The sequence below is a fragment of the Parambassis ranga genome, chromosome 20 (genome assembly GCF_900634625.1).
Source record: "Parambassis ranga chromosome 20, fParRan2.1, whole genome shotgun sequence".
Taxonomy (NCBI): Eukaryota; Metazoa; Chordata; class Actinopteri; family Ambassidae; genus Parambassis; species Parambassis ranga.
This window is the reverse complement of record NC_041040.1, coordinates 16,003,241-16,028,053: the sequence shown is the minus strand read 5'-3', so window position 1 is coordinate 16,028,053 and position 24,813 is coordinate 16,003,241. Positions and strand designations below refer to the sequence as shown.

The window sequence follows — 24,813 nt, the reverse complement described above, 5'->3', positions numbered from 1 at the left end:
TGTGACCATGAACACCAAGTAAAAACAGTACGTCCTATACAGCTGTGTGCTTAGGCGTTGTGGCATGACATAACTTTAAAAAAATAGACTGTGGCCCACAGCATGAGAGACAAATATGGAAAGCTCTGTCACTGAAAAATATTGTTCATGTTTCAGATGTGCATCCGAAGCACATGTAATCACTTGTATTAGTATTTTTATCTCAAACATTGAAATAATTCCCCAAATGCTTTTTACAAGTTTAAAGATACAACACAGAATGTTTGTCTCCCCCTTCTGGCAGTGAGAGTAATTACACTGTTGAACACTGTTGAAGCTCATTTGATGTACGCCTACAGATGAACACGCTTCTGATTTGGGACTGTCTGTGGCTAAGCTAATCTAGCTTTGTCCAAAAATGGTGACTGAGAGTGATCAAACCATTTTAATCAATATCCAGTTCACATCTTTGTGTCGGTAAATTGAATAAACTGAGAGAGAGAACAACGCTAGCAAGGAAGCTAGATTAGCATAGCTGTGGCTTGGCCTTGCTATAGAGCACCCTTCCTTTTTTATGTGGAGCTTCAGAATACTTCATCTCCACCATACTCCTTATGGCTCAAGCCAACCACACCAAGGCAGGAATGTCACCACAGACTTAGAACTTGAATGGATTTTGGTGCATACAATTCAGTTTGTGTGCCTTATTGTAACTGTGTTGGAGCAGGAGACATCATAATCATTCCCATACAATGATGTTAGACAACATGCAGCAGGAGCACACACATGTTGAAGCCAGTCCTTAGCTGAAGATGACAGAGACTGATGGGCTGAATAAGCACAGCCAACTCCGAGCCAGCATAATCAGATAGTGATTCCACAGCATTATTATTTGAAGTCAGGAGGGTCTGACTGTGAGGACAGCATTAGTTTGTTACAGGGTCATTAGGGCGGCTTTAGCCCACAGATCAGTTACTGTGCTGCTGAAAAGACACAAGTCCTGTTTTGTTGTTGGTGTTCACAAACAAATGTGCAAGAACGAAAGTTAGGCCAGAGGAGGAAAAAACGCAAAAAGTTTTGTAATATTTATGAGCGTCGCAGTCAGCATTACAGGCTTTTTAGCTAATGAGGCCACTTCAACTCACTCATAACTCAAATTTGATGAAAGCACCTCCCGCTTTCTGCACGGAAATTTCAGGGGAACGATCCTTGAGAGCGGTGTTCAAGGGTTTCCGTGCTGCAGCTGACTTTTTTTTTTTTTTTTCAGAGGCTTTTACAGATATTAATATCAGAGTGATTCAGGCCGTGGTGAGAAGCCCTCCAAGCCTTGTCAGACAACCGTGGGATTTAGTGTAAGCATAGGACAGGAAGAGGTGTGAAAGTGCTCTAAGCTGCTGAACTAAACGGAGAGATTAGACCTATCTGACATGTGGGGGGGCAACGCTTTTGGAGAGATGCTTTTCACACGTTATCAGAACTTCTACTGTGTACTTAGAGGTGTAGCTGGAACACTTATTCTGTTTCTATGAGTCCAATAATGGCTCATACACTCTCCATTACAGCTTTGATTGTTGATTACCAGTGAAGACTTTACTTTTTATCTGCACATTCCTACAGATAGCATCCATAAATCTGTTCCAGGAGTCATTTTAACCCTATAAAGGTGATCATGACCATGAAGGTGTTTATTAAATAGTTGAAATCACCTATTTTAACTGATATATTGATTTAAAATGCAATTTACTGGGCATGGTTCTCCCCATAGCAACATTCTGTTCTACCTAGCAACGGTTGCTTCTTCAGGAAATAACAGACCACAGAGAATCAGGTATGCATCTCAGCCATGTGGCATGCTGATAGAAAGCTCCTGCCTCTACCTGTGTGTGCGTTGCCTCTGGTTGAGCGACGCCGTGCGTCCTGGGCTGTGCTGCTGCCCGTGCTGGCTGCCCAGTCGGGCGGGGCTGGTCATATAGTCGTTGGGCACCGTGGGCGGCTTCACCGGCTCCAGGGTCTTGTAGGGCGTGTTGCGTCTGTAGCAGAAGCAGCAAATAGTGATAAATCAAAGATAAGAGAATGATCATAATTCGGTTTCAATCCTCCTATCAGAGGTGCTCAGCGGAGCGCTGTAAATCCTATCACGTTTGCCCAGCTGGATCACAGCTGAATGTGACTAAATCTGGTCAGTGCTGATGACTGCTGCAGGGCAGGACTCCTGACTCACACTAATAGTTAAAAAGTTGCCTTTTTCCTGCATCCTGTCATGATTTAAAAAGAGAAACAAGTTCATTGTGTTTTTGTTGTGCCACTCTTCACCTTCACAATTATCATAATAAACAAAACAAAGAAAAAAAATGCAACATTCCTCTCAGTGTTGGTGTTGGTGTGTGAGAATTAAAGGATCAGTCGTTCCTTCATGGTGGCTGAAATGGAAATCTTACCCGAGCGTGCCGCGCCCTGACATCGGAGGGCTGGGCGGCTTCTGCGTTGGCGGATTGGTCCTCGATAGTGTTCCTCCTCTGATTGACTGATTGTTTCCATGTTGCTGTGTTTAGAGAGAGAGAGAAAAAAAAAGGATTCTTAATTTATAGTCCCAGTGGAGAATTACCACTTGTGTGACAAGAATCTAACATTACAGGCTGCCTAGATGACAACTCCACAGCAGAGGTCACATAATAATACCACCCCAGCTTGTCTGTTTAGGCTTGTAATTTTGTTGTTATGTGAGATATACACAAGTTGTCTAGGAAGCCTGTAAGTGATCAACAAAACATTTAGGGACACACGTTAAAAATTAAATGACGACACGACGGGTAAAAGGACAGGGAAGGGTGTGACAAAGCCTCGGGCTGTACGTTCTTTTCTACGGGACTACAGGTCAGTTAATGGGGAGACGACAACAATAATCACATGTGAACAAATCTATCAATATTGTATTGTAGCAAAATGGGTCATGTGACATGTGACTTACCTTTGCTTTTAGCCACTTAACGTGGGCGATTGCAGGAGAGAGAGAGAGAGAGAGAGACAGAAAGAGGGCATGTCAAAACGGCCGCATCTGAACAGAGCAATAGGAGTCAAAGTACTAGTGAGAAAAATGGCTCTAGTTACACAGAGGGAATGAACTACTGCAAGTCATGCTACCAGAGGAACAACGCTACAGTGTGAAATGCACAATTTCATCTGACGTGTTACTTTCCAAAAGCCCTTGAATGCATCGTAAGCATCTTTTAGAAAATGCAGCATAAATAAAGTAAAGCATTCTTCTGATTGTGTAACAAACAAAATATTCTGCACTTGACAACAATAGACTATTGCAAACAGCAGCCACATCAAAAAACTCTTTTTTTTGGATGATGTGCTGGCTTTCTACATTTGATGTGTGAAGTGAAACCTGCCCTGTAGAGGCTGTAAAGGTGCACATATCTAAAATTATATGAAGCTCTCATGTTTTTCTTAGATTGGTAAGACCTGTGGTCAAAGTGTTGTATCTGTTTTATTTCTTGTTAAATAAATGTATCTTTGTCTTTTTTTTTTTTTTAGCTTCAATTGTGTTGTTTCCACAGAGGTGTGGGATGCTGCAGTGAACAGTGAGCCACAGTAACAATAGAAAAATGCCCACAAAGGGTTAACAGGGTTAACTTAGACCTACAGCACCACACCCAGTGGCAGAGTCACACCGCAAAGAGATCTCAGATCATTCTATTAAATCACCTTAGACACAAAATATACCTTTTTATGTCATAAAAATGTCTGGCTGCAATAAAAAGGCTGTCTAGTCTCAGAGAATACATAGGCAACATAGCAGCAGGGTTGATCTGCAGTTTGACAGCTACAGAGTCAAGTGGCTCATCTATAATGCATCTTCCCCAGTGGCTTTTGCAGGAAAAAAAAAAGCATTGCAGCATCACAGGAGAAAGACCAGAAGGAAATTCAGGCCATAGGTCATTATGAAGAGATCTTTATAAGCTGGGAGTGGTTCATTTCACGTCCACATTTCACTGTCTCTGGGTTATCAGCGTTTAGATGAGATTCAATTTACAATGTAGGTCACACTGGAAATGCCAAGGCCAGCTATTGCTGTGCCTTATCTTAGTGGCAAACACTGCCTTTGTGCTCTACTGTACACAGCAGGCTGCAGAGATGAAAAATGGACAGACAGGTTCAGATTAAGGTCATTATCACCTTTAAAAAGTGCTTACCATGTTAAACTGAGGGGAAATAATCAACAGAACTGCAGACATGATGGAGAGGAACAGTTACTGAGGTCAGTGAAGGCATCGACAATACATTTCAGCCTCCATTTCTCTTCACACCACAACAATTCAAATGTTTGTTGGGATTTTAGCAAGAAAGTCTATGATTGTAATTTTAAAGGCAGCCCCCAGAGGCAGAGGGTGGAACTGCAGCTTCACACACTTCCTCACAGGGTTAATTTCTCAGCCCTGTTCTTTGGTTTCTGAGAGGAATGTGTTGGACTTCTTTGCCATTTGACTACAAATAATCTGGACTACCCCTTTAGTAATCTGACACACAGAATATCAAATTTAACTTCAAACACCTGACATCGTCATGTCTGGATTCCTGAAAGCCCCCGCTGACTAGATTACGCATCAGCTGACTGGAGGAATAAATCTCATCTTTGGTGTTAATACTAAAACGCATGGCGTCTCTGTCAGGACGCCTCGAGATGCAGGAACGCCCTGATCTGTCTGCTGCTGCCAGTGATTACTAATATGAAGCTGCTGTGTTGGGATTATTTAGCAGATAAATTCCCCTACATCAGGTCATGTGATCAGAAGGTGTTTAATGTGAAAGGCCAGAGCAAACCTGCGGACGCAGAGCTTCACAGCAAACTGGAACCAATCGACATGATTTAAACCCCCACTAAAGTATTGATCCTAGTGAGTAAGTAAACTCTGGCTATAGACATTCCATACACGCCTAAACATCTGACAGATGCCAAATACTATATGAATTAATACGGAGTATTGACGCTGAATATTGATTGGTTCTTGGGCCTGTGACGTGCATAGATGCGAGGAGGTGAGTGATGTAGCACTGAGGGAATGTATGTGTGTCTGTGTGTGTGTGTTCCCCTTCATTCACATTCAGCTAAATGAATGCAGCATTTATAAAGACATTAAAAGGAGAAAATCCGCTGAGATTAGGCCCACTGTAATACGTAATGTTCCTTAAATAGACACATCAAACTGTCTCAGCAGCCATGAAGAGCTACAGCCTAATTCTCAGCCATTCCTCTGTTTAACCTAACACATACACAACTATGGATAAGTAAAAAAAAACCTTAATCATAATTAATAACATAACAAGAATGCATCACCATTCTTGGCCTTGGTAACAAGGAGTAATTGTATTTTTCATATTTAGATATGATCCAGATACCTACATACAATTCAACAACAGCTCTGCAGATGTGTTTACCATGCTCATTAAATAAATGTGTATGCATGTATGTAAATTTAATTCACTTTACCATGGTCCTCTATACAAAGGGCACAATTATGCAAAAAAACAAATTCTATTACCTTTTCTGGGCATCAGCTAGCTAAGTTAGCCATGTTTAGGGTCAGTATGTGTAGCGGTAGCTAGGCTAGGAGGCAGCTGACAGCACGGCTGAAAGGCAGCGTAGCTTCCCTATACAACAGGCTGTTAGGCTGAGAGGCAGATGAAGATTAGTTACCTCATTTACATAGGAGGCTGTTAACTGTTAGCTTAGCTAAGAGGCAGTGAGCTAACCTCAAGTGAATGTAGCCAGGAGTCAGGAAATTAAAGCAGGAGACGGTTAACTAAACAAGGGATTAATTGACTGCTGCCTGCTGTTCCTCAACCAGAAGCAAGGATTCATGCCAAAACACTATTTCTTTTAATCAATCATTACAATTGACACTTTGAAAACCACTGGTTTAAGCAGCACGGATCCTTTTTTTGGCAGATTTACAGTACAGACATAAGCATGATATTGTTTCTCTCACTTACTACATGTTCAGGAACATACTACTCATTATAACTGGTGAAAATCTGGTGCTTGTGGTTGGAAACACATTCAAATCAAACGTTTCACATCCCATTAAACTTGACGGAAGGATTCAATGCAGTTGCCTGCACAGTAAATTGAGAGTGGCACAATGGCTTTTATCCCGTCTTATCAATGCCCGTAACACTACGGGACGTAATGGTGGGCCTCTAATCCAATCTGTCTGACAGTTGAGATTGATTGGCTGATTGATGGCCCAGAGGACGCTCAAGAGGGAGGACGGAGAACACAAAAAGCGCCTGCAGCCGTCAGGAAATGATGTCATTATCGGGACAACCCAGTGACCCCCTTAACGGGGCCCTAATGGCAGAGTGATCGGAGTGATTTTGTCACATCAGAAAGCTTCTTTCCAACCTCTCAGACGTTACCGATGTTAAAATACAGTACAAATCTAATCCTGACAATTTCAAATCCAGAACAAGAGCCCGGCCGGGGGCCTATAAGTGCCTATAAAAAACGTCTCTGATCACTATTTTCACAACACTCCAAGAATAGAGCCGTTTTCTAAAAGCTATATGATGTAATCACTTTTTTCAGTTCATCTCCACCCCCAACCAGTTCCCACCAACCCACACTGAAGCGTATTCCTGTAGGGTCAGTGAGGGGGGTGCTTTCTGAAGATGAAAGAGAAAAACACAAGAGACGGAGTGTGAGTGGAAAAAAAAGAGTCAAAGTGGGAGAGAGGAGGAGGGAGATAGGAACACCTCTGGCGAGAGAGCATGGAAGCGGGGGGGAGGGATGGAAAATTAGATATAGAACAAGAAAGTGGAGTAAGTAATGGACTGAGTGCAGAAAAAAACATTTTTTTCAAGGAGCAGGTCTAAAACTCACCTTAACACCATGGCCGACATCATCCAGCACGGTGTAGTCGATGGGCTTCCTGATGTACCTGACGGGCCGCTCCATATTGGCCGGCGCTATGATCTTATGGGTCCTTGCCGTGTTCTTGTTGGTGGTCAGGATCCCGATCTCCCGCCTGGCCACCTTTTCTTTGTGGATGTCCACCGTCTGTGAATGACAGCAGGAAAAGGGCATGTGATCGATTGCCACGGTGAACAAACACACCCCCCCCCCCCCTGGGATCGAATGAACTCGTCATACAGCAGCTTTAAGGCGCTTTAATTAAATCATGAGGCTGTGCTTTTCATCACCGGGGTCTTAATCTTTTTTACAGCAGCCTGTGCGCTCACTAATAAGATCAATGTTGTGGAACAAACCGGGTCCTGCAAAGAGCAACGACCCGAGCGTGTGTGTCAGGTCGTTTTCTGGCTTCACAAATTTATGAAGGCAATTAGTTTAGTAGCCTAAAATCCAGATGTAGCGGGATGACTCAGCAAATTATTCAGGTAAAAGTGGGACTCTGGGCAAAAGGTAGTATAGAGATGGAGCAGGTTTAACACACAACCAGGTTGGAGCGCCTGTCAACGCAATCTTGGCAAAGCCTGATGCCACCTAACTGGTTGATTTACCCAAATGTAGCACAGTGTATTCATATGACTCAGGGTGACGCTGCACTTCACATTGGGTTCTCTGCAAAAAGTCACCCCTGAGATATTGATTGTGTTCAACATGACTGAGACAAACATAAGGTAAGGCCACTAAAGTTGAACCAATTAACCCTTAACACCAAGTGAATGTTTACTTAACTTGGCTGTAAAACTTGACAGCTTAACATGGAGGTCTATGGAGATTGAACCACCCTCAAGTGGCCATTCAAAGAACTGCAGTTTAGTCACTTTAACTGCAGTTGAAAGTGGTGTTCAGGGACACTGCATTCATATTTCAGAGGAGTAAATTTAAGTCTACTGTGTACTTAAATCATATTTTCACTGATATCTTTCTTCTCTTTTTCTTTAGCTAGGCATGCATCATTTATGCTTCCGGTGATTGCACCATTGTTTGATTAATTTCGCACTCCCCTTCATATTTTAAAGCATCCTTGCTACTGCATCCTTTTCATTTGTGCACACACAGTATAATCTATGATGTAGTACGTGCTTTATTTGGACATGAACCCGATCTTATTTTCACAAAATGTTACCTAATTACTACAAATTCGTAAAGAGGCAACGGGGGAATACCTCCCATCAGGAGCAGCTGCCAGATGAAAGGCTGCAATGTCTGCTGAGGGGCAGACCAGTAAAGCCATGGTCTTCCACAGCGGGTGGGGGGGTGGAAGGACTCGGCGACCAGAGCCAACAGAGGATTCCTTTCATACCGCAGTGATCTGGAGCTGGACTGAGCTGTGCCTCTTTATTCTGCACTGCTCCCACTGTCCTTCAAGTATCACTCCTCCCGAGAGCTGAGGAAATCAACAATGTCCTGGTTGGCTCGTACTGTGTAGTCCAGTGCAGACATCTCTGGACAATATCAAATCTAATTTTACACAGACACTAATGAGATATGTGCGCCTGAGTTGCCTGACAACTAAACTACTCCTGTGTCTGTAAAGGACAGCAGACTCCTGCAGGACACGCAGGGGTATAAGAAAGTGGATTGTTTAACATTACAGGAAAAAGTAGTATCAATATTTCATAACAGGCAAAGTTGCTCATACATAATTGCTCCCAAAGAGACTTCCCATACAAAGGACGAAACATCCTATGCTCCGTTGTGTCTGTTTGAATTAAGCGACGATGACAAAGCCTTGACTGCAGTCATCTTTTCTAACCTGAGCTAGCACGCCAAAGCACAAGAGACTAGTAATAAAAAAAAAAATGTTGTAATCCAAAGTGATCCCAAACCAGTGCACACAAATATTTCATTTGACTGTATCAGATGCCCCACCGAGGATTTGGGCTAATAGCTTGACAGCTTGGAGATAATGTGCAAATTTCAAATGTCATATATTGTGATCATCTTTGGAAACAACTGGGCCAACGTCATTTGCGAGGGGGGAGTGATGGGGTTCAGTGAAGCTGACAAAAAATGGACTTGTGAACAGTCAGGTCACAACAGGGCCCCCAGACACAAGGCCACTCACTACCAGCCAGGGATGGCTAATTTTAGCATTCCGTCTTCTTCTTAGTGCTTTGTGATGCATTTAGGCTTTTTGACGGAGGTGACACTGAAGCCCTGATATTCCAACATGTACTCCGTCATGGGAAGCACCACAGGAGCCAAACTAGGGAGGCAGCTAGTCTTGGCTGGCCCTTATCACAGAACAGCATGTAGACAAACGTCATCACAGCTGGCAAAAGAGAAAGGAAGTGAGAGAAGGATGCGGTGTGAATTCATCTCCTTCCTCCTGTATACCCAGAAAACAGCCATGATATTACACAAGTGTTGACAGAAGGGTCAGTGTGAAACTACTTCTTTAGCAAATACAGCACTCTGTCGAGAGAAGACTGCTAATCCTCTGATTGGTGTCCAAAGAACATTAAATGGATCTGACAAAAAAAAATGCAGAAGCCAGGAAGTAGAAAAGCGCATTCTGGCTTGACCCCTTTTGACTGACCCAGTGTGGAGTTTCAATCCGAGCAATGGCTACTTAGCAGCCTGCCTCCTCCCTCCACTGACTTTTCCTACTGGCACTAAAAGGTGTTTACTTGATCGCAATGGTCCATCTGCTGGGTGGAAAGAGACTGAATGCATCTTGCCAAACTGAAAAGGTGGATGATTCACATGTGCTCTCAACCACCGTCACCCATATGTTTGAAGCCTGCGGCAGCTTTCCCAGGGTCTTGGCCGTGGTGTTTAGCTTATCCATCAACTACACGCTTTTAAGGATTTAAAGAGTCTCTACATCCATCTTTCACCATCAAGTTCGTATTCTGCACTTTTTTTTTTATTTTCTCCCCATCCCACTAATTCTTCCCACTCCCAGTGAAGAGTCATCCACCTATGACTAGTGTGTGGATTTAGGTCAGACTTTGGAACTCCTGCCAAAATCTTCTTCGTCATCCACACATTCTTAGCCAGACAGAAAAAAATGTCTTCAATGAAGATCTTTTGGATACGAGTGAGTCAGCTCAGCGGCTGCCTCAATGAGACGGTCTTGTTGTGTTGTTAGTAGCAACAAGTGCCTAAATAGTTAGGACTTGTTTATTTCTTTTTAAGCCAGATTGTTGCCATTTTGGTTGCAAGGCTGCAACCAAAGTATGCATTAGTAAGTTTCTAGGATCTAACGTTTGTCTACTGCAGGGTAGTGAAAACTGCAACACTTACAGCTCTTTTCAGGCAATTTAATAAAAACAGAAACTATGAAGCAGCACAAAGGGAGAGGCAATGACAAGATAAGGGCTTATTAAGCCACAGATGGAGTCGAAAGATACCAGCATATTACATCACTGTGAGCTCAATGGATCCAGCAAGCCTTAAGTTCCTTTTGTCTTTGTGCAAATGGGTCAATAGTTAAGTCTGTCGCGTTCAGCTACTTAAACACTTCAACTTCTAGCCTGGTTTGGGGTAAAATTTTGTCTCTATGATCTGACAGAAGGAGGCAGTGTATGTGTATGGAACAGGAAAAACCTGACTATTTGTTGCTGTAGTATCAATGTTTTTTTGACCACCTTCTGACAGGTGTGTCTTGACTGATCATTATCTTTGCCACTTGATTTGGAAACCTGCAAAGGCAAATACACACCACTGTATGACACTGTCAGCATCCTGGCTTTGATGTGAGTACTCCCCGTTTGCAAAAACGGACAAAACCAGGATATAAAACTAAACATTTTAAAGGCCAACTGACTGTAAAAGACTCTTGCTAACTTAGCAAAGATAAGACTAACAACCTGTAACTGAACACTGTAGAGAGCTGTGTAACGATGGATTTTTATCTCCCTATTTGGATATGTTTTGTCCTGTGATGACCCTCTCTTTCCAAGAGAAAATCTTCAGGCCTGTGCAGTCCCACATAAAGTAAGAGGGGGAGGGGCTAAGTACTTGGGAAACAGAAACGGGTCACACAATGACAGAATGCATCCACACACACACACACACACACACACACACCATCAGCGAAGGGGCAAAAGTCTCTCAGTGCTCTTCCACAGCCAATCAAAGCACCAAGATGGAATTTTGAAGCCTTACTCAAACCTAACTTGACAACTTCCCACTAGACACACTAAACACACACACACTGGGGTGGGTGAGGTAACAGAGGAGGATAAAAAAAAACATGTCTGTAGACTTTGATACGGAGCCGAGACAGCCGGTTTCACTTCAGCACATGTTGAGAGGGAGACAAAAACAGCCTTTTCAGCGCTTCGGCAGACCGGCCGCTGGGATGATATCCTCAGTAAAATGCCAGCTATGCATAAACTCACGCACAAACATCAACACACAAAAAAAGGAACGGCTGGACACAGTGTGATCTGCGGGCGTAGCAGGGTTGACACACAGCATAAGGGAAAAGCCTACTACTAGGCAAACACACCCTACATACCGACAAGCACATGTGGCTCGCCAGACCAAACGTATGTACCAATAGTTAATGATAGAGCTCCACTGAACATGATTATAAGATTTAAAAAAATGTTTCAGCAAGGCACTGACATCTTTTTCCTCTGAGAAACCACACAGAAAAAAATGGATGGATTCCCATGGATTTCAGGCCAAGAACATGAGGACATGAACTATTTTTACTGACGTGAAAAATCATAAATCAGAACTACATGATTGTGAAATGAGATGAGGAATAAAAGGGTCCAGAACGTCCTTTCTGTTCTGTCGGATTACGATGAGATAACCACTATGAAGCAGATGTCTGTTAAACACATTGAACCTCAATTTCAGGCTTAGGATTTAGCACGGTGGTCAGAGCTGCTAACAGGTGAAGACGGCCTGATGAAAACATTAACATCTTTTCCATTTGGAGTGTAATTATTCCAGGAAACCACATTCCCCCCTGAACAATCTGCTCCACAGAGTATTTTATAAAGTTCTACGAGGTCTGAAGTGTGCTTTTTTTCCCGCTGAACACACTTTTCTCCTTCAACCTGTCTGATCTGCTTCAGCTACTGATATTTCCAGCATTTTCCTGAAATAACCTGTTGGGAGGGAGGGGAGCGTTGTACATGTTGCTTTATGCACTGTGGAAAAAATTGGAAACAAGAGCTTTGGTTGATTTTCTGCCATTAAAACACCCAGTGTCTGTTACATCATTATGTTATGAACCTCACTGTAATGCAGACAACATTAGCTCTGCCTTTATGATGGCCAAAAGACAAAAACCGATATATGTCTAGTTAGATTGGATATTAGATAATGAGGATCAGATCAGCCCATTTTTCAAAAGTCCAATAGATTTTTTGGGGGGCCTGATCTCATACCGATGCCTTGCTTTAGACAGAAGCAGAAACATCCAATTCAACATCCAACAACAGTTTAAGCTAGGTTTTATATTTTAGTTTAGTTTTTTGAGTGTGGTATTCATTGTCCCTGTTCTTTAGGGCATTATAAGTATGATGTCTCCCAAGTGACAATGATGTGAAATGATGTAAGAGTTTGAAAGATGTAAAACAATCCAGTATTTTCTAAGATAAAAGGAAAACTTAGAAAAGGCCAGAGGCTATTTTATAATATTCAATTATCTCCTTGAGACATGTTTGTTTCCTGTCAATCATCTCATGACCGTTCAGGCTAATCTTGTGACTGAAGGCCTAATCCCCCCGAAACGACCCTCCATTGAGCACCGTGTCCCAGATCTGAACCAGTAAACTGCTGATGCCTGGAGGCCTCTTGTGTGACTCCCACTCCACTGTCCTCAGCTTCTCACTGTGTCCAACCTCTTCTGCAAGAGCAGCGCAATCCAACACTCCTAAACTGTGTGAGCGAGCCAAAACGCCTCTTTGTCTGTTCTGTCTCTCAGCGTGACTTCAGCCAGCACATCTGAAGCCTGTCATCTGTGGAGTCAAACAGTTGTCCAAAGGCCCTTCGGTGGAGCTGTTAGTGCAACATGTCGGGAGCTTCCATCTGCACTCTGAGCCAATATGAGAGGTCAACTCGCCCCTGTGGGGAGTTCTCAGTTTGGCAGCTCCTTGTTAAACATCCCTCAAAAACCGGATTCGTCTGGTAGAAATCTAACATCCCATGTGTGGCATGATGCAGCCAGAAGCGGAGGTTGTAAGGATTGGACATAGTGTGAAACCTTGAAGAGACAATCTCTCCCACTCTCACAGCAGAGGAGAAAAAAAACAACACACACACACACTATTAAAGAGAGCCAGCACAGCATACCAAGGTCGACGCTTTGTTTGCTAACACAGCACATATGGAAACACCTCGGCTGACTTTCACCAATCGCACTTTGGGCTGCGGCCAAAACAGCATTCTGTCTCAGCCTGAGAGTCTTTACCACATACAAGAGACAATAAACACAAATGCAACTTTCCTCATCAGTCTTGCTGAAAAATAATTCCCAAGGAGGACACTGCAGAACTGTGGTGTGTAGACGTAGTGTAGTTAGGTGGGAAAGAATGCACTGGTAATAATGATGGTGCTCTGCAGAAGGAAGTAACCACTGAGCAGAGGAGCTAATGATTCACAGAACATCCTCAGACATATCATCACTCAGTCCCCTTTAACCTCCAGAGCGAGTGTGCACAGCCACACTTCATATCCGAGGCACATTCAGGAAGCATACGGTACCATATGCGATCTAACAGGAGACTGACAGACAAATCAATACCGATTCTGACACATCATTAAAAGGAACTCTTGTCTGTTTTGAAGGGCTTGGAGCAGCTCCTTCTGTGCACCCTGCATCAAATTCTGCCCATTACTTAACCAGCACCAGTCTGCCAGATGACATGCTTGTGCCAGGTTTTTCAGTCTAATACTTAGACCTTCACAGCTACCTTCATGAGTAGAAGACAGTGGAATAGATAGGAAAGGTACACAGGGATTTCCAGAGAGGAGAGCCGTGCAGAGCTGTCCGACACAGGGCAGGGACAGCTATGGAAGTTGCCGTCTGCAGCGTCCAGTTTCTTGAGATGACAAATATGTTGCAAAAAAGCTTTGGGACACACATGGACAGGGCAGTGCTGGCTACAAACTTCATGATTCATTCAAAGGAAACAGGAAGAAACAACCAAAGCTAACAAGCATAAAGCATAAAGCAACATCCAATAATTGGTAATAAATATTAATTGTCATATAAAGGTTGCAAGAAAATTGAATTAAATCCAAACTTTCTACCATCAAGCTTGTGTTTTTTAACAACCACTGTCCTGCAGCAGGGGACCACACAAAGGTCTGACCACACAGACAAGTCACTATAATCCACTGAACAAAGAAGGCGGCATCCAGAATGAGTGTAAATATTCAATAGTAAAATGACAGCACACAGGCCAGGCTAGCTGGACAGACCACCGGGAGAGACCAAAAACACACAGCAAGCAGAGCGATCAGCAGGAAACACAAGGACAACACACACACACACACACACACTGGGATGGTGGATAAGGCCTCATTTCCTGTTTGGAGGAGTGCCATTCTTCCTCAACAGGGGGTCAAAAAGTCACTACTGCAGCACGCAGACACAACCCAAAGCCTTTGCAAGTGTATTGCTACCATGTCACTGCCCACATACACACACACACACACAGGCAACAGAGTGTATCAGCATGCAACTGTAGGAATGTGGACTGGAATGCAAAAAACATAACTGAAAACAGTGAAATGTGTGCCAAGCTGAACTCAAACACAAACTGAATCCTGCTTTGAACACAAGTGTGTGGCTGACTCATGTGATCAGATAAGAATATTGTGTAACTGTAGTAACAGCATCTCAGTGAACCTCACAGCTGTGGGAACAAACAGGGAGCGGTTCAGTGTGTGTGTGTGTGCGTGTGTCAGCTGCTTTTTGCATTCGGCCTGTTTCTGCTGCTGCTGTGCTGCTGCTCCATCACTCTGGTCACTGGGTTCAGTCTGCACACCGGCCAGATCCAAATGTAAGTGCAAGTGATTGACATCATTGTAAATACATCTGTGCTGGCAAAACACTGAGTTGTAAAATGCTTTTTTGGCAATGACAACCATAAATCCATCCTCATTACCATGTTGTCAACTGCTCTTTTAGAAGAGCATGCTCAGGCTTATGCTTGATTAATTAACACCAAGTGGTCAATTTGTGTCTATAATCTACAGTTTGATTAGATAAATACTAAACATCAAAACAAAGATCTGTCTATATGTTTAATTTCCTCAGTCAGACTTTAACAACCAGAGTTTCCCACAATTGTTGCCTGAGTAAGTATTTCCTTTGTGACATGACTCAGATGTCCAGTTCTATAAAAATACTGAAAGTTAAAGGGGAATTTACTGGAAGTGTCTTGACCACATGCAAACAAAGCATCAAAAGGTCTTTGAATAATGCTCAGAATATGCACAGGTGTTAAGTGTGTCAAAGTATATATATATATATATATATATATATATATATAAGTTCAGATCAACTGATGCATGTACCAGCGGCACATAGTGCTGCCACACATAGTTGAGTAATGAGCTCTAACCCAGAGGTGATTCACATCATGTGAACTGGTGAAGGACGATGTTAAAGAGAATAACAGAGACAATGTGAGCTTGTTAAAGTCTAATGCAGGTGTGGATAAACCTTTCAAAACCTGGTACATGCCAATGCTTGTTGTTACATCAGTAATTTGCAAAGCACAGGCGAAGAAGAGGTAGGACGACAAACATGCATACTTTCAGGAAATAATGAGCATAATACAGAGGGGAAGGTTCACACAGCAACAACAGTAGGCCTGTGTGATGTGCCTGTGTGGTTAGTGGCCTTTATATGCTCAGCTACTGGCCAATGCCTTTAAGAAAATGGGCAATTTGTCAGCATACCAGTGCAATACTCCTAGCAGCAATGAAGATTGAGCCTCCTTAGATTACAGATTATAAATTAACTTTTGGACTGAAACTGAATTAAATTGAGATCATTTGGCTCTTATTACCATCTTCATTGACACTACATTAAATCTGCCACTAGCTGCACCTCACCAACATGACATTTACATTTAAATGAAAGTTGATATATTTTCCATGTCGTTCAGTGCTATTAATCCTTTGTATGTCCAATTTGGGGTGTGAGTGTTGGACATATTCACCATTGTACAAGAGATTTATTGTCTTTAAAGGGCAAAAAGTTGGTAGTGAATCAACAAACTTGTCTTTTCACAATCAAATGACGTGAGCTCCAGCTGCATCTAAAATATACATACAATGCAGTGACAACAATAACAAGCATTGCGTGTGAAGTGGCTCTTGCAAGCAAGAGAAAAAAAAAGGTACTGTTAGCTAGATGTCAGCAGCCTGTGCATTATCTGGTGTCAGTTTATTTTGTATTCTATATATCTACCAAATGAAGCACTCAATGAATCTGTTTTGTCTTTGTTTCTAACTTTACTCTATATAAATAAAGCTGCAGGACAAAGATCGGGGGCACTTTCACTTTCGTAAGTCTAAAAATGACAGATACAGAGAGACACCTGTCCCAAACAAGGGTTTATGTATTACCATGGCAACAATGACAGGTCCCATGTGGTTGCATGCATCTGTGTTCCATTTTATATAAAAACAAGAAGGAAAAAGCTTCAGATGTGTCAGTGGGGAACCACCACACACACATTCTCTGTTTAGGGTATCACAGAGAGGTTTTCAATGTGAGGCATTTTCTTCCGTCGGACAGACAAAGCGCTCCCTGTTCACAGCCTCTTAGCAGCCACTTCACACGCAGCACAAGGTGGAAGCCCTGCAAGCCACCCTATTCTGCCCCCAGCACTTCCGCCTCCTCGCTGCACCGAGGCTGTGAATGGCTGTGACGGCAGGGAAGGTGACACACACACAAACACCTCACACTGCATGCACACACTGGATTAAAAAAAAGCCATCCTCGCTGAGCAGACTCACCCTGACCAGAGCGTGCCTGAAGTGGCACTGACGCCACGCAGCGTCTCACCACACACACAGTGGCACATTAATCTGAGATCACCAATCTGTACAGCTTCAGGCTTGAAGAAAGGGATTAGACAAAAGAATGAGCAAAAAGCAGATGAACTCTAAAGTGTTTATTACTACTACAGTGTTCATATCATATTTCAGTGCCACCTGAGGTGATGCCCTTTATTTTCCCTTGTTAAAAACACAGAGCCTGCGAGCTACAGGCTTCCCTCTCCATTACCCATTCAGCAGTATGCCACACAGGCCTTGAGGGCTTCTTCTAATCTCATATCCATGAGCAGAGAGGGCAACTCGATAATGATCCACCACTGAACAAGACAGCAAAGAACAGTAACACACCCACAGCCTGCAAAACTCACAGCCCTGCCTCTTTATTATTATTATAACTGAGATACACCTCATTACAGCACATTAAGACCTGTGGGCCTGCTTATATACAATACACTGTAAGGCAGAGATGGATGGGAAAAGGACATCCTGGGTTTGCTAGAAGTCAAAGCTGCTGAATAATTGACATTTCACTGAGACAAATAAGAAAAAAATGATTATGATCTGACCTGAGAAGCAGCGTGTTATTCTTTCTCGATGACCTGAAGCTTTGCTACAAGCTAAATATAGCAAAGGAAGTATGGAGTTTCCCACAGACAAAATGAGAGGCATTATTCACTGTATGGCCTCTCTTGCTGATCTAAAGTACCACATCTGTCTCTCACATACTTTTCCAGTGTGGCTCATTGAGTTGTCATGGAGACCGAGGCGGGCTACGGCGTCATGGTGACCTTGCTATCGGCTGAATGCTATTTGTCAGGATATTGACTCAAAACCTGAAAGAGTAAATATGCCTTTTCTCTGGTCTCTTTCGTCCCTTTCTCTGCTCGTCATCATCCATCTCTGAAACCTTCAAGCCTCACAAGTCCTGTCTTCCTCCATTTGACCGAGAAATCTGACCTTCAATGTATCCTGAAGGAATTTCAGATTTAAAAAGAACGCTAACACAGGCCGAAGATGTGAGGAAGACAAAAGGACTCCTTTCCATTCCACATCACACTGCTGCAAACTCCCATTCGTAAACACTCTTTTAACACGTCTGGTGCTCAGGGTTTGGTGAATGCCACCCAGTTTTTAATCTACGGGATCCCACATGGCTGGAGTTCTCTGTTTGATTTGTCTGAGCTCTTAATGCCTTCATTGGATGAGCGGCTGGATTTACCTGCACATGGCAAAAACCTCCTGCCGCAGAGAGGAAACATTTATAGGTTCAAAGCTTAGTAAATGTATAAAATACTTTATAAAATGGATGCATGCAATGCAATGAATGAATGCAACTGAAAAAAAATTAAGTGAGCTTTTAATTTTTATTTGCTTAAAAACTATGGAAACCACAACTAAGGTAAAAAAAACTAAATATTAGTACTGACTATGACACAAATCAATCCTTTTATAGACTAACTTGGTGGTAAATGTTTTACAGTGGGTTTCCGAGCCGCTGACAGGAACCAAGAGCATAAAAATAAAAGGCCAACAGACCACCAGTCAGACACACATCCAGACAGAAATGGACTGATAAAGCAATAAGAAAGGAGCTATGGACACTACAGAAAGCCTTGTTCAGTGTTCTAAAATAACAAGAGTCTGTGTGAAAGTGAGACGAGAAGTGGGAAATGTGGGGGACCATTCTCCACAGCTGTACAGTCTGTGGTGAGTGTGTATTTCTGACCTGAGAGATGTGGTTGATGGAGGACTCCATGCGGCGCAGCTGCGAGGCCTGGATGTCCAGCAGCTGCAGCACATTGTTGGCTAAGGCATTGATCTGGTAGGCCACGCTGGCCAGGGACTGGGTGGTGTACGCTTTGGTCTCCTCCAGAGCTTTCCTCTTGTCCTGGGCCTGTGCACGAACAGGAATTAGAGAGAGAGAGAGAGAGAAAAGACTGTTACTGTTAATATCACGTAACATTGGCATTCATCTTCTAGTCCTGTGTTCAGGTCAGATAATCGTGGTGGATTCAGGCCAATAGAGCAGCCAAGACTTCCATTTGTCTTCTGATTCTCATTCTCTAGATACCACACACGCTCGAGGACGAAGACGAAGACGATTAAGAATAAGTACATAATATATGTATATATATTTATTTATGCTCACTACTTATGTGTTTATTCTGTTAGTTTACATCATGCACATGTTTCTCTGCATCCAGTAAACAAGAGCATCTGCTCCTCTGACCAGAGCACATGATTTAATATAAACGATATCAAACAGCTGTTGTACCATAATGGATGAGCAGATGATTACATTTCATCATGTGGACACATTAGGTGTCATCTTGCCAGATTCACTCACAGCACATGGAAAAACAGACCGGGGTTTTTCAACTGTAGCACTGTAGATCACACACCGTCCACGGAGCTCTGCCCAGCATGGCTGCCAAAGGGAAGCTGGCAGGGCTTTCTCTTCCTGTTTTCACACACTGTAATGTCTAATTTAAGATTTGGCCTTTACCCCTGAATATATGGAGGACATTACATAAATCTTTAACATGTTGATAGTAAGAAAGATATCCTGACAAACTCTAATAGCAGCTTTTGAGAGGCATGCACTTCAAACTGATTAGCTCTAAATGGAGCCATCATGTTTGATCTCTGTAGGGTCCCTGTGCTAAACAGTTAAAAAGTCCAAGGAGCGCTGCCTGGAGGGGCCAATACTGGGCTCTGATAACAGGCTGCTGTAGCAGGAGGAAGGTGGTGGCAGCAGTGGTGGAGGAGATGATTACTAGTGGTAGTAGTTAGGGGGCAAAAGAAGGAAATAAAAGGGAACAGTTGGCCATATGAAGAGGAGAGGACAGAGCAGAGGAACACAACCCTGTCACTGCCTGCGTCTTTATTGATTCTCTGTGGCAGCGCTTAACTAATCCAGAAGCAATCCGTGCAGCTAAAAGCTGCAGACCTGGAGAGCTTTCGCGCCTGTTACCCTCAGTTAGCCGTGTTTCTTTTAGTGCGAGTGTGAGCAGCAGATGCGTTCCTCCACAGGGCTGAGCGCCATGTGTTGAAATCACAGTCATTCATGTGTACACACAGACACCTACCCCTGACACCACAACATGCAATACGCTGGATGGAGTAACAGCTGGAGGTAATCAGGTGAAACAACAAAAACAAACAAACAAAGACATCCATGACAGCACCTTTTTTTTTTGTAAGTGAAAAACGCTGCATTTTTTTGTTGTTGTTGAAACAGAGGAGTGAAGTACTCATGCTTGGATCTGCTCGCCTACATATCAAATCTGAGACAATGCATTGTTTAAATTCAATTTTTAAACCTAAGCAACTACACAAAATATTTTAACATGCATATAAATCAATGTAATGATTTGGAAAGTGTCAAATATATTTTAATAGCTTACATTACAATTTGCTGTTGTTTCCTTTGAAATTTCAGTGGCAGTGTTAAAAACTGCTGAATGAACTTGTTGCAGCTGGGCAGACAAACAGCATCATTCATCTCTTTGGCTCACGGCTGCTGAACTGTGATGTGTGGACATAACATATTCATTCAAACAAGCTTAAAGCCAAAGCACAACATGTGATGTTTGGTTCATAAATGATCCACATTTATCATACATACTTCATGAATGTGTGCATTCAGGCCTCTCTGGACCACAAGCAGCAAACATTTGAGTGCTCAGGCTTTAGAACGAGTGCACCTAAAGACTATCAAGGATCTACTGCAGAACACAACACGGTGGCAGGATTGATTTGTTGAGAAAGCCGACATGCAGAGCTGATCCTTCTGTGTTTACATGAGGGTAAATCTTTAGCCTCGTGTTAATTGTGGTGCAGAGTTTTAAGAAAGAAATAATCAGATTCATAAGATCTTGTTATGAATTGGCAGCTTTGTTTCTTAACCCCCTTTGTGCATTTGTAATCTGGAGCTGTGATGATGTGTGGTCAGTGGTGGGCGCTGGGAGGACAGATGTGACACTTGATTGCAGCATCTTAAAGCCTCACGCTCCAGTTACAGATCCCACATCCATCCACAGATCAGAAACCCGTATAAATCCTCAAACTAAACAGATTTCTTGTGCAATTACCCAACAATCTGTGCTGAGACTGACAGTGAGAAAGAAGCTAAACTACAGGAGACATTCGGTTGAAAAAAATGAGAACAAGCGGTGCTTGTTGGAATGTGCTCGATCGGTACAAAATAACAGGAGTGGAGTGAGCTGAGCATACTCTGCCACAGCAGGAGACGCAGAGAATGAGGTGGACTCCCAGAGAGCTTTAGCGCTCCTGGGGCACTTTATCTCATATTTCTGAGCTGAGTAATGACTGAGTGAAAGACACTACGGAAGATCCAGGCAGTAGTAGACGGGCTGTCAGCACCTCTGCTGGGTTTAAAATAAGCAGAGTACGGAGGAATGCATGCTCTGACAATAAAAAAAGATCAAACAAGAGGCAGAAATGTTCAAATGCTGCACGTGTGCAATCGGTTTAGGCAGTTTTTGGGACAAAAAGGGAGTGGCAAGACACACTTTGCATTCTGGGAACTTCCATCTTTCAGTCACCCATCCAGTCTGGTGAGATAACGGCCATAGAAGTGCACTCATGCTTTTTTTTTTTTGCAAACAAGTTGGTGTTTTAATGTGAGAGTGCTGCTGGCTGCAATGAGACAATAGGAAGGAAAGGTTCATGCTTCCTCTCTGAGGACAGAAACAGCAGCAAAGGAGTTGTAGCTGCTCCTCCACCCAAAGCAGAAGAAGGAAATGGATAAAATGAGTACTCCCTCCAATGACTAACAGGGACACAATCTAAAAACTAAACCTCAGAGTCAGGGGCAGGCTGCATGTATGTGTTGAGCTGGATGTTCAAACATGTACGAACATTTGCCAACAAAACAACACAGTACAGTGTTTCCACAGTGCAATCTGCTGCTGGATTTGTACAGCTGACAAACACATTTATGTGCTCCCACTTGTCCAGAGGGGAAACGCTCAGGAATGTTTGGAATTCTGCAACATGTCATACATTTTTAAACTGTCAAAGGTTGCCAAGGAGTTAAGCCATGGAACGAGGAGCGGGCTTAGAGGAACAAACAAAAAAAACATAATGTAAGTGAACTGTGAAGGATTGAATGATTCTCTTCATACAGAGGAACTTCGTCCTGTGTACTGTGTAAAACGGGATGAGTGTAAATCCATCTGGAAGGTCGTAGAGCTCACATGGCACTTGGCCGGCCCGTGATGTATCGACCTGTGATTACTGCAGACTGGACAGGGTGAGATAAGTGAGACAGGAGGCAGCTGAGAGCTCGTTCTCAGAGGGTTGTTGTATTGATGCGGCTGTCTAACGGGCAGACAGGCCGACGTGTTCGGGATCTAACTGAACATTACTGGCTATTTCATGACCATTTAGTTCCTCCTGCCACTAGTCACATGTCATTTATCACAAAAAGGTCAAAGCATTCCGAGACAGAATGTGAAAAGATAACAATAGTGTTGTTAAATGAGAGGCTCGCCTGTGGAGAGATTCCTCTCTTTGCGTCCGTCATAGTCTCTTGGAAATATAATCCAACCAACGCTCTTCAGAAACCTATGGGTGGTGTTATGGCTGCTTCATCCATAGTTATATAGAGTTGGTGGTTGCACTGTTAATGCACATACAGCCACAACTTTGTACAGAAAGATGTGAAGCCAACACATTCAGATCACATTAATGTGAATGAAGGCTTTTAGAGAAGCTAAAATATTTTCAAATTAATCTGTTGAGTTTGCAGATTATTTTACGTCGTATGTCTTAAGTTGTGGTTTTACTGTTATATCTATCTATATATTATACAGATGTTTAAGCAGGTGAGTGGTGCATAAACTAATTCCTCATCTTCCCTGCTGTAAACTCTGTATGACCTTATCATCTACCTGTAACTCCCTCAGCAGAAGTGAGGCGGAGGAGGAAAACACAAAAAAAAATCATCCCCCTCACGGAAATGTGAGAAACCCCGACGCAAGCCACCTGAACAGACGAGATAGTGAAAGTGACACCGGTACGTGTGGGGAATAAAGAAAGCCTTCCTTAAACAAAGTCTTAAAAGTACTCTGCAGTACAATGCATGAATTAATAATTCCTCCTCCTCCTCCTCCTCATCCACCTACCTCCACCTCACCTCCTCCACGGGGGCAGATGGAGGCTGACTGAAAGGCCATAAGGTCTACCTGACCTTGAAGAACTGCCAGCATGCAATTAAAAATTCCTCCAGTGTGTCAGGAGGAGAGACACAAAGGGGAAGTTTACACATGGAGGAAACTCATTAACCTTCATCCAGTGACTTGGTAATTGGATCGTCCAGGCAGAGAGCCACAGTACTGTGGATATCACAGCATAACCATAACCATCATGACGAGGATGCCATTTCCTGTTTGCTGGACCACATGATCACACACACACTGATGCTGGCAGTTCAAATTCAAATTTCTAAAAGCAGGCTGTAACAGATCAGCCCAACAGGCTGGACCAAACCAACCAGCAGTCAGCTGAGGGAGGAGTGACAGGTGGTCAAAAGGATGAATGGGCCTGGCTGGTAGGCTGAGAGCCGCCAGGCCTCTCTTCATGCTGCAAGAAAAAACCAGGCCAGAGAGAGAGAGAGAGAGAGAGAGGACAGGAAATGAGGACTCAGAGTAACCCAGAGAGGCAGAGCTATGGTTTAAAAAAAAATATTTATCACCTTCAGGCGCGCCTGGCCCCTTTCCAGGGGAAAAACTCACATGAACCCTCCTGGGAAAACAGCACAGAACAGGTACAGCAACGGCTCTGCTTATCAAAGGCCAGCCCACAGCTTAAAGAGGCTAATTTCTGAGCAGCCCACACTTCTCTATTCACATCAAGTGGGCATCATGCTGGCTCAGCAGGAAAAGTCACATGTCCTCCTGAGCTTGCAACACTGGGTTTGAACGGGTTCATTATGACCTTCAGGAGCACCAAATCACACTTCCATGTCTCTGTTACTCGTTATTGTCTGGTTGGATTTCATCTGTTTCTGCGTCATCTGTTGTCACAAATATGAAAAATATAGGCTGTAACCATAAACATTGTCTGTTTTATACCAATGTTCTTCCTCCTGCTTTGAAACCTGACACCTGTTTGTCCCACAATGCAACTCAAAATTCAGTGAATGATTCTTTCCAGGCTGTAATTTTAGCATCAAATCCATCAGAAGAAAAAAAACGAATTTTCAGTTGTATTGTACAAGGATACTTGTTTGTGTATCTTACACCCCATCAAATTACCCACAATCCTCTGCACACTAATGGCACAAAACAGCAAAGGTTCTCCATATCCTAGGATGTAATCGAGTAATCTTGCCTGGCCTCTGACAGATCAGATTTAAAAGAAGTATCCTTGCAAGGAAGTATCGGGTATATTAAGCTAATGGCTGCTAATGTAACAGACATCTGCAAAGCTAACCTTTCAATCTACTGAACGTATCAGACTTGGAGGAGCTCTATCTTTCACATAAGCATATATCCCTGATAGAGTTTACCTAACAAAAAGCATCAGGAGCTGGATTTAAAAAAACATCTTTACTTGAAAACTGGAGTCAAAATGAAAACATTTTTTAAATAATGCTCATTTTGTCAGCTCTAAAACTCACAAATGCAGCCTAAGTGCAGCCATTAGAACCCAAACACTAACATCAGTGAATCTAGCAAAGCAGCCAACAGCCCTTTGCTTCCTGCCAGCATGCCCAGGTGGTCCACTTTGCATACAGTATGTGTCCTTGTCACAGAGGTTAAACAAACATGACATCCATGATTGACCCTTCTAAAATCAAATATTAAAATGCTAAATCATGCAGCAGAGTGTCTTAATGTGAAAGG

The 24,813-nt window shown here is 43.0% G+C and overlaps 1 protein-coding gene across 10 annotated transcripts in view; it reads right to left on the bottom strand.

The window, feature by feature from the left end:
* Nucleotides 1–24,813, bottom strand: part of abi1a (abl-interactor 1a) — a 37,188-nt gene that overhangs the window by 9,305 nt on the left and 3,070 nt on the right. For 6 of the 10 annotated variants that reach the window (XM_028432806.1, XM_028432808.1, XM_028432809.1 and 3 more), the window contains exons 2-6: nt 18,666–18,833; nt 6,866–7,042; nt 2,948–2,962; nt 2,418–2,521; nt 1,857–2,009 (exon numbers count right to left, since the gene is read on the bottom strand). In XM_028432806.1, the coding sequence (XP_028288607.1) occupies nt 1,857–2,009; nt 2,418–2,521; nt 2,948–2,962; nt 6,866–7,042; nt 18,666–18,833 (617 nt within the window). The remainder of the gene's footprint in view (nt 1–1,856; nt 2,010–2,417; nt 2,522–2,947; nt 2,963–6,865; nt 7,043–18,665; nt 18,834–24,813) is intronic. The other 4 variants (XM_028432807.1, XM_028432811.1, XM_028432813.1 and 1 more) reach the window with 1 other exon arrangement.